The 14,142-nt window shown below is 36.3% G+C and overlaps 1 protein-coding gene across 2 annotated transcripts in view; it reads right to left on the bottom strand.

The window, feature by feature from the left end:
* LOC150083142 (glutamate receptor ionotropic, NMDA 2B-like) overlaps positions 1-14,142 on the bottom strand; it is a 350,422-nt gene that overhangs the window by 73,836 nt on the left and 262,444 nt on the right. For both annotated transcript variants that reach the window (XM_090377838.1, XM_090377839.1), the window contains 2 exons: positions 13,198-13,381; positions 247-372 (listed from right to left, as the gene is read on the bottom strand). In XM_090377838.1, the coding sequence (XP_090233964.1) occupies positions 247-372; positions 13,198-13,381 (310 nt within the window). The remainder of the gene's footprint in view (positions 1-246; positions 373-13,197; positions 13,382-14,142) is intronic.

The following is a 14,142-nucleotide window of genomic DNA, read 5'->3' as shown; positions in this document are numbered from 1 at the left end:
TTATGCTTAAAACTGGAAAAACTATTAAAGTGAAGTAGCTAAGAAAAAGAAAATAAAAAATGAAAATAAAAAATAATTAAATAAATAAATAAATACAAACATTTTATTTTATATTATTCTCCAGTAGCTATTTATGTTAGTAAATAGCTAGGAACATGATTTTTTATTAGTTACAATGAAGATTTTGGTAATTTTAAACGTGTTCTCCTTAAATATTTTCACCTAAACAGTGTTTTCATTACCTACCTCTTGGGGGCAGCATTTTCATATCATATCCGGAAGGGCTGAACCATTCATAACAAAAGATTGCCATGGCAGCTAACTGAATGCTTATCAGCAGAATCATAAGCCAGGATATGGTATCAAAGGGTTCTAAATCATAGAAAACAGCAAAAACAGCATAATATTAATAAATAATTTGATTAATATCAATCACACAACAATAAATTAAAAAGAAAGTAAAATTTTTAATTTTAAAATTGCAGGACAATCTGCTTAAAGACCACTTATGGGATCGCTCAGAAATGCTTACATTAACACAGTTTTACTTTTTTGTGCATAAAGCGATGATTTTTGAGGCTTTTATATGATCAAGAAAGAATTACAATACAATCAGTCTATAAATACTAATCACTCAATATTTTAGTTAAAGGACAGTTATTCTTAAGATGAGTGATCAGAAAAGGGCACTGAAGAGATCAATATTCTAAAGCAGTGCGACACTCCTTAATCATAATTTTCATATTCTTTGTAATAAAGAATTAAGGAAGATATATTGTTGAAGCTGAACATATAAAAGGCGCCTGGGGTGGATGGAATCTATCCAATTATATTAAGAGAGGCAGCAAAGGAGGTAAGCAAACCCCTAGCCATAATTATTATAGTATCCTTGAATTCAGAGGAGGTCTTATGGACTGGAGAAGTGCAAATGTATTCCCGATTCATAAAGGGGATGAAAAGGCGACATGAGTACCCACAGACATGTTTGTTTGTTTGGGAATTTATTAGGTGCATCAGCATCTGTGGCCATAGTGCACCATATGTGTGGTTAGTATGTATGGTATTTCTTCTTGGATAAAGTTAACTACAAAACTAGTACCAGTAGATTTCTTTTTAACTAGTTAAATGAAGTGGTACACATTAATTATTTTAAGAAATGTAAAAATGCTCAAGACCTTTGTTTTATTATCCAAAAGTGAAGTAAGCGTAAGAAGGTCTTCTATTGTGGCTGGAGTAAAAAGATGCTGGCGTTCTCTTGTATATTTTGTGCATTTGACAAGAATATGTTTTACTGAAAGCACAGTGTTACAGTGATGACACTGAGGGGATATCTCCCCTCTGTGACCTATTCACAGACGAGCTAGTATTACTTCCTGTTGTCTAATTGAACTGAAGCTGGAAGGCCATCGCTCAAGATTTGGTGTAATACTTCGCAGCTTATTGTTAAGTTGTTGCTGCCATGGTAACTGCCACTGACACATGCATTTTTCCTGGATTATTGGTCTATTGTCTTGATAAGGTACTTTCCATTTGTTGTCTGGTGGTAGGTGAGCAGATTTGGCAGCATTGGTCCAGTAGTTCGTTTTCAGGAATTGCTATATGTCCTGGGATCCAACAGAAGTATATGTTTCTCTCAAGTTCTGACAAGATATGTAAAGAAGTGATAATTTCTTTCACGACTGGGTGAGTAATGTTCATGGTGTTTTTCAGTGCTTGAAGTGCAGTTAAAGAATCTGAGAAAATGATGCTGTCTTTAATATTAGAGGACTCAATGTGATTCAGTGCAACCTGAATTGTTATTAGTCACGCAGAGAATATACTAAACTCACATGACAACTGATATGCTAATGTGATGTTTGAGAAAACTGCAGCGATTCCAACGAGAGCATCATTTTTTGATCCATCAGAATGTACTACAACGAAGTTGGGAAACTTGTCCACTACTGCATGGTATAGTTACAAGAAATTTTTCCTATGTAAAGTAGATTTATTCCATTCATGAAGGTGTAAGTCGCATGTAGGTGGAGTGTTGTTCCAAGAAGCAAGAGGGAATGGGAGGTTATGCGCCACATTGTCTAAGGTTAAATTTAGTTCTTCTAAGAGGTGTTTTATTCTCATACCCAAAGGACGGTTAGCAGTAAGGCGGTTTGGTATAACCTGCTGTGCTGTAATGCGAAAAGTATCTGCCAATTTGGGTGTTCTGGCATAGATCTAATTTCATATGCATAGAGTAGTGTCAGTTGTTGTCTTCTGATTGAGAGACGTGGTTCATGTGCATCAGCACATAAACTATGTATTTCAGATGTGCGATATGCTCCGAAGGCAATGCGTATGGTGAATAGGGTTAACCCAGCCAAGTACACTAGGTCTTGCTGAGCTATACACTGGTGCTCCGTAGTCAAACTTCGATCTTATTAAGACTCTATATAATCGTAACAAGGTAAGGCGATCAGCTCCCCACTTAGCTGCTGAAAGAACCCGGATGATATTTAGCGTTTGCTGACAGGATATTCATAGTTTTTTAATATGCTCTAAAAAGGTAAGTTTATGGTCTAATGTGATTCCTAAGAACCGTATGGTGGGGTGAACTGCTATTGGTTGGCCATTCACTAGTAATTCCGGATGTGGCTGGACTTTACGTTGGCGGCAAAAATGGATGTACAACGTTTTTTGGGGACAAAGTTGAAAGCCACTAGTTTGTGTCCATGAACTGATTTTATTTATTGCCCCTTGTAACTATCTCTCAACAGTATTCACGTTTTTCGCATGACACGAAATGCTAAGATCACCTACAAACAGTGCTGTATCAATAGTTTTTGGAAGTTGTTCAGCAATGGTGTTTATTTCAATTGTAAAAAGTGCAGCACTGAGTACTGAGCCTTGGGGAACTCCTTCTTCTTGTACGAATACTTGGGATAAGGAAGTTTTAAATCAGACCTGAAACGTGCGTTTGTACAGGAAGTTCTGTATGAAAATCGGTAGATGGCCTCGAAGTCCATGGTGATGTAATTTGCGGAGAATGCCATACTTCCAGTGGAATCATAAGCTTTACTGATATCGAAGAAAACCATTACATGATGTTCTGATCTGAGGAATGCAGTCCGAATGGAGTTTTCTAGTCTTCAGTATATCTAAGTATATCTAAAATTACCAGTATATTACCAGTATTACCAGTATATCTAAGATTGATCTGTTTTGGCGAATACCAAATTGTGTAGGAGATTAAAGTTTTCTTGGTACCATATCAGCCGACGATTTATCATCATTTCAAGAATTTTGCAGAGGCAATTGGTCAAGGCAAATGGGTCTATACCAAGCGGGGTGTGTTGGGTCTCTTCCTGGTTTAAGGAATGCAAGGACTGTAGCATGATCCATTGTTTAGGAAATGTATCTTCTAGGTAGAATATATTAAACAGATCGAGGAGTGACTGTAATGATTCAGCACTTAGTTCCTGTATCATTGAATAGTGTATATTATCAGGTACTACGGCGCTGCGCTTAGATGTTGACAGAGCTCTATGCAATTCGTGGATAGTGAATGGTAGGTTATATTGTTCATTCCCTTTTGATGAAAACTTTAATTTTTGTTTTTCTGTATTTGTTTTAAATCTTCTGAAGGGTGGTGTGTAACTTTCTATTGCTGATGCTTTGGCAAAAGTTTCACCTAAGATATTGGCAATTTGAACAGGGTCAGAAATGTTTTGTCCCCTCCATTCCATGATAGGCACAGGAATCGTATGGTATTTGCCACTTATTGTTTACAGACATGTTAGCTTAACATCTGTTCCAGAGAAAATAATGGAATCACTGGCTAAAGAAGTAATGCAGGACCATATCGACAAGAATGTAATTATACTGCAGTCACAGTATAATTACATTCCTGTAACTGGTTGGAAAAAAACAATTTTGATGTCATATACTTGTATTTCAGGAAGGCTTTTGATCCTGTTGCGGTCTGCGCGGCAGCATAGTGTATCGTCAGGATCCTCCCCACACCGGGTGGAAAAGGCCCGTGTCCGAATCCCGTCGATGACGCGAGGAACTTCAATGGGATTATTTCACTCCGTGGCTGAGTTAGTCGGTCTCAGGCGTATATAGAAAGGTTTCTCCCCAAGAAACTGGGATTTTCGTCCAGCAAAACAGACAAACCGACCATAGAACACAAGCAATTAACAGACATAAGGCACAGCACGGCAGATGAATTTAATTATTCGGGTGGCCTAAATATAATAGGGTTTTTTTTTGTTTTTTTTTTGATTCAGTTGCACACAAATGACTGTTGCACAAACTGGAGCAAGTGGCATTAAGGGTAAGTTACTACTATGAATAAAGGGATGATTAAGTGGGAGCAAACGGGGTTTGGGTTTGGTTTTGATTTTACTGGCGCAAAAGGGAGAGCAAACGGAGTGTGATTATCAACTTGTACTGCTCTTCGTGGACTGATGTTATTACCGGATTTCCCAAGTTTCATGCTGGCCCATTGTTGTTTCCAATGTTTATTAATGATATCGATGTAGGGTATATTAAGCTTAATTCTAAGTTTGCAGATGACACAAAGGTTGGCAGGGTGGTTAACGACATTAATGACAGTATGTCACTAAAACAAGATCTGGAAAAAAATAGGTTTATGGGCTGAGAAATGGCTGTTCAAGTTTAACATTAAAAATGCATGCAAGGTACTGCATATAGGTAGCAGTAATTCTAGAATAACTTATCAAATGTATGGTACTCGGGGTAGTGGAAAATGAAAAATATCTGGAGGTAATTATGCGGTCAGATATGGAATTCTCTGAACAGTAGAGGCATGCTGCCAGGACAGCTCATGAGGTTTTTGTCAATGATATACAGAAACTTTGTTAGCAGAGATAAAGAGGTGATAATCCCCTTGTATAAGGTCATTATTAGGCCGCATCTTGAGTACTGTATACAGGACTGGAGGACTCACTTTAGGAAGGATGTGGATCTGCTGGAACGGGTGCAGAGATGGGTACCCCGATTGGTGTAGGGAACAAAAGGGTTAAAAGGGTGCCCCTACCTAGAAAGGCTTCAATTCTGCAAATTGCAGCTTTGAAGGCTACGCACCCGCGGGAAGATCTGATTGAGGAGTTTAAGGCTTTGAATGAATTGAGTAAGTTAAATGTTAATGGCATTCTTCCTCTTGCTGAGAATACACACACGAGGAGGTATAAATTCACGTTGAGGAAGGAGGGCTGTAGGATAGATGTTAGATGTGTGGAAGTTTGTCTTCTGCCAGAGGGTAATTGATTGATGGAAGCTTACACCTGTTTCTATTGACATAACGACAGATGTAGGCTTCCATCTGCTGTGGAAGTGGATAATATGAGTAACTTCAAGGAAGAACCACACAAATTGTTGTAGGATATGGACAGGTTAGGTGTGTGTGTGTGTGTGTGTGGCTGGTGCTATATAAGCTTGCTTTCTTGAGTCATTTGTCACTACTACTACTACTACTATTAATCAAATTCAGCTCAAGCTGATGGGCCCTGTTCCAAACGCTAACAGTATAATTTAATAGAGAATCTGTAAAAGGTAAAATATGTAAGGACTTTGGTAGTTACGCTCAACTTCTTCCTAATATGATAATATGGATAAACAAAAAATATAATCTTTAAAATCAAATAATTAATATATGTGGAACAATTCAAAAATATTCACAGACCAACAGATTCATAAATACGCTGTATTAATTCATTAGTATGCAAACATGTAAACACAGTTATGAAATATTATATTAGAAACACCAGTCAAAGTAGTGTTGGAAGGTTTATATGAAATTAGCTTAATTATAATTAGTTCATAACTAGGTTATTATCATGAGACCATAACTGCAGTTTGCAAAAATCCTTTCGCATTTAGTTTACTATTACATCCAATTCAGTACCAACAATATGTATATAAAGTGCTTAGCATCATAATACACAGCCATTTCTGAATAAACAGAAAATTTTTAAGGTGGCATCGTTTTAGGTTATATCTCATATTGTGAATACCTTCACAACGAGTTGCCATGATATTGCACTACTTCGAATAAGTAACGCTTCACCTAAGGAGAAGACTAATGTTACTTATTCTCAGATAGGTACCACCACCCAGACAGCACTGTTTCAGGGCTATTTGGCCCTTCTTCCAGACAGTGCTGTCTGGGTGGTGGTACCTATCTGAGAATAAGTAACATTAGTCTTCTCCTTAGGTGAAGCGTTACTTATTCGAAGTAGTGCAATATCATGGCAACTCGTTGTGAAGGTATTCACAATATGAGATATAACCTAAAACGATGCCACCTTAAAAATTTTCTGTTTATTCAGAAATGGCTGTGTATTATGATGCTAAGCACTTTATATACATAGTCTAAATTTGTTCGCAGCTTGAGGCTCTAGCCCTAAATGCGCCTTAGTCTAAGTACATCATACACCATCAGGCATCTCTCATATTGTGGAGTTATACTTCATAACTGTTTTTGCCATCATTGCATCACTTGGGTACCTACCCACTCACTGAAGAAGGGCCAAATAGCCCTGAAACAGTGCTGTCTGGGTGGTGGTACCTATCTGAGAATAAGTAACATTAGTCTTCTCCTTAGGTGAAGCGTTACTTATTCGAAGTAGTGCAATATCATGGCAACTCGTTGTGAAGGTATTCACAATATGAGATATAACCTAAAACGATGCCACCTTAAAAATTTTCTGTTTATTCAGAAATGGCTGTGTATTATGATGCTAAGCACTTTATATACATAGTCTAAATTTGTTCGCAGCTTGAGGCTCTAGCCCTAAATGCGCCTTAGTCTACCAACAATATGTAACATCAAATCACCAGCATGCAATTTCACTTTAACTTTGGTTATGTATTAAACAGTTCGTTCATATACAGATTAAACAAAGCAGAACCAGTTACAAAACCCTCTGAGGTATTCTCAGTGACAGTTTGTCTTTTCTGAATACATTGCCAACACTAACAGTTACATTTCTTTTTTTTCAAATATTGAGTAAGCAGGCTACATACTTTGACCCTAAAACTATAAGAATGCGATTTTTAAGTCCAAGTAAATCCACATTAACAAGGTCAATAGTTTTGCTGAATTCAATAAGTATTAATAAAATTAAGTTATTATTGTTTAAAGGAATATTATCTGTTCACACAATTCAGTTAGTAAGATTTGTGAACTCTTACTTTTTTTTTTTTTTGATATTGGGAGAAATTGCTATTCGAAATGGAAAATTTATTCAAATACTAATTGATCTGACCCATAATGAACTCTTTGGAAATTTTGTTAAGAACAGATTGAATGCTAATGGGTTGGTAGAAAGATCATATGGAGATTTTTTTAGAATTAAAACAATCTTAAATATTAAAAGAACAACAGGACGATATCCTAAATCCAGTATTTTTTAAGGATTTTTATCAAAATTACAGAAAATATATCCGCATTATTTTTTAACATCCTTAAGGATGATAGTCTATACCCAAGGATTCCTTCTCCTTAAGAGGGAATTCAATGAGACAACATGGGTTGGGCTCAGAAGTAGACAAGCTATATTTCTCCGCAGACGGCTGTCAACTGAAAGCTGCCGACCGGGCTATCCGGGTGGGTAAAGTTCCTGCCTGGCAACCCAAAGGTCGTGGGTTCGAATCCCGCCTAGGGCTTGGATCAAAGTACTGCAAAAAAAAAAAAAAAAAAAAAAAAAAAACGTTGGGAGGTGCATTATGGCTACAGAAGCCGATGCGCCAACAACTGAGAGAGAGAGAGATAATCTTTAATGCCCTTCACGGCCAAAAAGCCAGGGGTTTACATTTGTACAACTTCCCGACACTTCCGGGAAAATAGAACAATTAATTTACAAAAACAGCCAAAAAAAAAAAAAAAAAAAAAACTGAAAGCTTCGTAACTGTCTAAGTTAGTGAAGATATTCAACATACAAAATTCTGAGTTAATGAATAACATTAATTGTGATCATAAGATCGCTTAAAAGCGCGTTGTAAATAAATTCATTACCTGACCTACCATTTTTATATATAATCTTGTTGATCACATGCTGCTTAGATTTCTGAGTAATATTTTGATCAATAAATGTCCCATTATAAAAGATTTTTTGTTTAACAATTATATTAATTTTATTTCTTAAAACCTTATAATTATTGTAGTGTGATTTTATTTTTGAAAAATTTCAAAAACTGTTATTTGTTTGATTTATTGGTGCAAGGGCTACTAAGGCCATAATGCACCTATTACAGCCTTAGTTGGTACAGGTTTGGTGTATTAAACAGGTGGATTCAGATCAGATGATATTTGTTTATCATTTTCACGAAAGTAAAAAGATCATTATTATCTCGTCGGTTTCCGAGAAATTGCTATTTAAAAGAGAGGGCTATTTGTCGTTCTTTGAAGCATAATAGGCATTCAATTATCAGGGGTCTTATTGTGAGTTGAGTTTGACATTTGCTGCATAGTGGAGGATCATCCCTTGTGAATAGGTAACTATGCGTTATGTGGGTATGTCCAATCCGCAATCTAGCAAGAACGATTTCTTCCTTCCTATTCCCTCTTAGGTTTGATAGCCACTGCTTGTAATTATTTTTTATTCTAGAACAGTTTATTGCTTTTGTTCTCCTGCCAAATGGATAGACATTTTTTTCTATCAGTACATTGTATGATATGTTTGTAATCGGTGTTAGGTATCTAAATGTCTGATGTCATGTGACTGGCATTCTTGGCAGGAAAATCTGCTTGTTCGTGTCTTGTGATTCCAGAATGTTCAGGTATCCAACAGAAGATCAGTTTTTGCTTGTTTGCAAGAAGCTGCACTAACGTTATTCGAATCTATTGGGGTAAGGGATGACTGGAAGGAAGTTTACACTGAAGAGCCGATATAGCTTAAGGAATCGGTATAAAGACTGTTTTACCTCATCTAAAGTCAAGGATAGCATAAAGTTCTGCGGTATAAGTGCTGCATTCCAAAGGGAGCTGCTGAGATATTGTAATGTTCAGTAGAACTACAGCTGCACCAACTTCACTGTCTTTCTTGGAACAATCGATGTAAATTTGAGTGAAACTAAAGAATTGAAAAGTCCAAGAAATCTAATACTGTGTTGAAAAGTGAAAAGTAATTGGATGAGAGTCAAGTTGTAAGTCTGGATCAGGATGTAAACTTCGTTTACGGTAAAAATGAATTGTGTTGTTTTTTGCTTTGAAAGTCTATATCCATTATTTTTAGCCCACCGAACAAGCTGGTTAATAGTGCCTTGAAGCTATCTTTCAATGAGACGCATGTTTTCAGAGTTGCAGGAGATTGCCAAATACAGTATAATTAATATAATTTTTATGTAATACAAAAAAGTATTAGATGCATTTTTATATTAATTCGTTTTATGGCTTATTTCATTTTATCAGTTTTATAAGTATTTCGTGCCTCTAAATTATAATCAGGCTTCACATCCATTTCCTTTGAAACTTTGCGATGTTTATTAATGTCAAATGATAGAGGGCACCGTTATGACAATGAATGAAGATTTTAAATCATTAAACCATTTACAAATTTGTAGAAAGCAATATGGCGGGCGAAGGCAGAAACTTGGTATAATAAATGCAGAAAAAGATTTCTGGAATTATACATCAGGCATTCTCTTCGGGGTTTGAATGTATCATTTAGTTTATCACAGCATTACCGTGAAACAACATGCCGCTAGGAAATGACACCCAGGCTTCTCTCTCTCTCTCTCTCTCTCTCTCTCTCTCTAAAGGTCTCAATAATCACACGAACGACAGTTTAACAAACTGTCGTTCGTGAGGTCGCTGACAAACTGCATACTGAAGGCGTTTAGAAAAAGGGGGAATTATGAGATTGTTCTTGTTAGTTTGTTCGCTAATCCCTCTCACAGTAGATCCAGTCTGATTGGTGTAGACAACACCGTATCTGTAGTAATGATTATTAGGCTAATGCTCTCTTTACAGATAAGCCAAGATTCACTCTGGAAACTGATTCTCCAAACCGAATCTTATCTGCCGTCCTTTTAAAATCAGTGTAAGCCGCGAATATCGTGATGGTCTAATGGTTTCTTGTACACTGGTATCAAAGACTATTGAACAAAAAGAACACTAATTAATGCCACGAAACAAATGCCGCAAATTAATGCAACCATTAGTTTTATACGGAATGGTACGATTCTGATACCTGAATACCAAGATACCCTAACAATTAAATGAAAATAATCTATAGTTACACTCGTCTAGCCAAGGAAACGCAAAACCCCAACAAAGGACGAGTCACATCCATAATAAATGAAAATAAAATACAAGAACCAGCTTTCATCAGCTCTTGTCAATTTGGTATTTTAGACGTGAACTCTCTCCAGCAAAACGTTAACGAATATCACCACACGATCAGGACACAGAAGGTACCTAGCAATCTAAACTGAAAAATATAAATATAAAATGTGCCATGGCCACCGCGCTGTATAATTTTTCTTTCCTGAATTCGTTTGGAAATTTCGCATGAACGTTCTGTTAATTTATCCCTTTCATTTTTAGTAAACTGGCCTGAGAAACTGCTTCAAGGGAACCAGTTGTAGTAAATCGAAAATAAAATAGAATTTTATTTTCGATTTTCGAAAATAAAATTATGATTTTATTACCAAATGTAATAAAATCATAATCTTTTATCACCAAAAGGTAATAAAAGAGTATTATTTATTACCAAAAGGCGTTATCATCAGTCTTTCGACTAGCACGAGAGGTTATTTTGGGAATTGTCCGCATTAAACTCCTAATGTCGTATATAACGTTAGTATACGTTGTGTATGCGCAAAGTTTCAAACGAAAGAAAATAGCGATTTTGATGAGATAATACGTGAAGAGTAGCATTCCTTCCTAAAAATTAAAGCTGCATTGTGGAAATAAACTCAACCCAGATCCATAATGCTGTGAGAGCAGTTTATACAGAGGGTTCACTATTGAAGAAATATAATTGCCGGATATTTTATAAAGACTGAAAACCCCATTTGCATGAATTGTTCTATTGAGAAATAAAAGTCACCTTCCATAATCAGCAGACAAGATGATGAATTATGGTTTCTTCCATTTCATCAGTTTTATAAATATTCCATGCCTATAAATTAGAAGCAGGCTTGACAGCAACTTGTTACAATTCAATATCGTTCCGATTTCATGGCTTGTGATTTGACATTATATTTGATCAATCGTTATACTTTTTTAAACGGTAGTATAAGAATACAGTAAAATAAACTCACAAACAACATTCAATTTGTTCACTGAAATCAGTTAAAATAACACCAAGTTTGTCTTCCTGGAGGTAAAATGGATTGCATCATTGAAGTGGGTTGTACATTATTTACAAAATGGTACTCGTATACTCTATAAACTACAGTTCGTTTGGTATATGTATAATTTAAACATAATTGAAGAATATGCCAGTCTATGGCAAGTCAAGCAAGTGACGAATCGAAAATAAACCAGTAACTAGCAGTAGCAAAGAAAGGTGGGGGGAGAATGAATCGAGATAAAGGGTGTTTCAGAAGCAATGCGCTCCTAATATAATTTATAAGAAAGCGAATTAATAAAAATACCAATTAATATAAATTTAAAAATGGCAAATATAATTTAAATTTAGCGGCTCCCCTCGATGGCACCAGGTTCAAATTACGTGAAATATCACTATAGATGGAGGCAAAAATCAACCACAACAATGTGACCAACAGGATAAAACAAACAAAAAAGCGACTACTGTGCCCCAGCTCATGAGAAGGCTGGAGTGTTGTGTAAGGCGGCCCCTAAACGTTAGTACAACTCCGGCATTGGTTCTCTGTACAGATTCACAAATGTAGGTGAATCTGTACAATGGCCAGAAATGAGTGTAGTGCTCTGTGTGTGTGTGTGTGTGTGTGTTGTTTCTGGTCGCTTTACTGCCAGGAAGCAGCGATCACCAGAAATGCTGCTTCCGAGTACCCGTTCACGCCACGAGGAGGCGGGCCCAACTATACACGTACTGAAATAAATGTAATGCTACACGGGCAACAGTGGACGGGGATCACTGCATTTCGACCATTAAACAAATAAATGTTAGCCCTTCTGCAATGGAAAATTATACTGGAACAGTCAGGGCACTCACATGGCAACACCAAACTACTGATACAAGGTAACAGCTAAACAAGATTACATCCAGAAGAAATTGAGCTATAGATGGCAGTACGAACAGCGTATTAGCATCTCGACTCGCTACCTAACCAGGTAACATAAAACGAACGGTTGATTAGTGTATCGGTTAAGTCTGCGATGCATTAATTTGTTTAACGTTAGAAATATTGTATAGTGATTCCCCGGACATTGTTAGCCTGTGGGTAGTGAGTTGGGGGCAGATGGTCGGTCTATTTTATTTACGTTTGTTTCACCTTGTCAGTCAAGTTGTTGTGGTGGTTACTGTCTTTGTCTGTAGCAATATTTCACGTTATTTGGGCCCGGTGTTAAATTTGAATTAATTAGCATTTTTTTAAAATTTATATTATTTGGTATTTTTATTAACTGGTATTTTTTCTAACTTGTATTAGGAGCGTATTCCTTCTTAACACCCTTTATCTTGATTTATTTTAACCTCACTGCCTTTGTTGCTGTGTAATGTACAGGATTATTTTCTATCTGTCACTTACTTGGCTAGCTATGTTCGTCATTTATATTCAAATTATGTTCTCGCATCACGGGGTAAGGAATGCTTTGCAGGCACCGATGTTTACTATATTGGTTTTCTTCCTTTTTTCTGTTTTTTTTATTGTCTATATTTATTTATTTATTTGTTATTTATGCTTTTCGATCGCTAAGCTGTGTGTCTTTTTCATCCTTTGCTTACTTTTCTTAATTAAATATTGTATTGGAAATATCATCAGATAAGAAATGTTCTGTAGTCCGGACAGTTCTTTAAAGGGAAAAGTAGCTGATCTGACTAATACTACGAAGCATCTCACGGTAAGAGCGGTGCCCGTATGTGAGAAAAGTGAGCCGAAAGCTTGAATTCTTATTAATCTCAACATGAAAATAAGGCAAAGGATTTTAGCTAACCATGAAATTTGATCGCAATTAGATTCTTTTAAACACACGCATACACACACAAGATGTTTCTGCTGAAGAAACTAAGAAATAGTGTCCATTTATGAGAAATGAGAGATTCTTACCAAGGAAGGCCTTTGGAGAAATGATTCCAGTTCTCTTAGCAACGACAATTGCAATTCCTGTCTCCAAGAACGGTACTGTAAAATCCACGGCACTCTGTCTTTCTTGATTGATTTTGATGGAAGTCACAACGATATCTGCCTTATGTCTCAATAAATCGGATATGAGGCCATTCCAGGTACCATTCTGTCAAGAAAAATATTAGAGAAGTTCGGTAAGTACAGCTCAATGCCAGTATATACAATAATATCAATTATATGTTGCTTCCCGTTCGACTTTTTAGAATTAATATTAACATAGCCACGTAGTTCAATGAAGCCACAAAAACAGCTAGATAAGAAATGAGAAATTATGTACTTCCCACCTCAAGTAGGTAACTATATTCTTCAAAGTGTCAGCTTCATCTATTTGTGGAGGCAACTTGTTCCAGTAGTCAACAATTCGCTGGCTAAAAGAAAACTTCCTACGGTCTAGTCTAAACCTCTTCCCCTGTAATTTCAATTTATGGCCCTTCGTTCTGGAATTTTTACATGCAGATGGATCGGGCAAAACAAGAGCGAATGTCTTATTATGGGTGACTTCCGTCTGCCTCAGACTGATTGAAATAAGTGGGAGGGGAAACTCACATTGGGAATTTTTTTTTCTAAGTAAACTAGATGATTATTGTTTGTACCAGATTGGTTGGTTGGTTGGTTTAAATGGAGGTTTTGTGGCAAAGAACAACTAAGGCCAAAATGTGCTTGTCATAGTAATTAGAACTCAATGTAAATGCGATAATATTTTTCTGGTCATATGTTATAAAAGTATGTATAGATGAACCTGCTTAAGAAAATTAAATTGGTCATACAAATTTTCTTCATCACTGAGAATGCGATTCCTCTCTAATGAATTATTCTGGGATAGAAGAGATTTAAAACTTGCTAGTCGAGCAGCATGATTGTGGAGAC

Source organism: Mastigoproctus giganteus, chromosome 7, assembly GCF_048544385.1.
Source record: "Mastigoproctus giganteus isolate SK-2022 chromosome 7, ASM4854438v1, whole genome shotgun sequence".
Lineage (NCBI taxonomy): Eukaryota > Metazoa > Arthropoda > Arachnida > Uropygi > Thelyphonidae > Mastigoproctus > Mastigoproctus giganteus.
The sequence above is the reverse complement of the archived record's forward strand: the minus strand, read 5'-3'. Positions and strand labels throughout refer to the sequence as shown.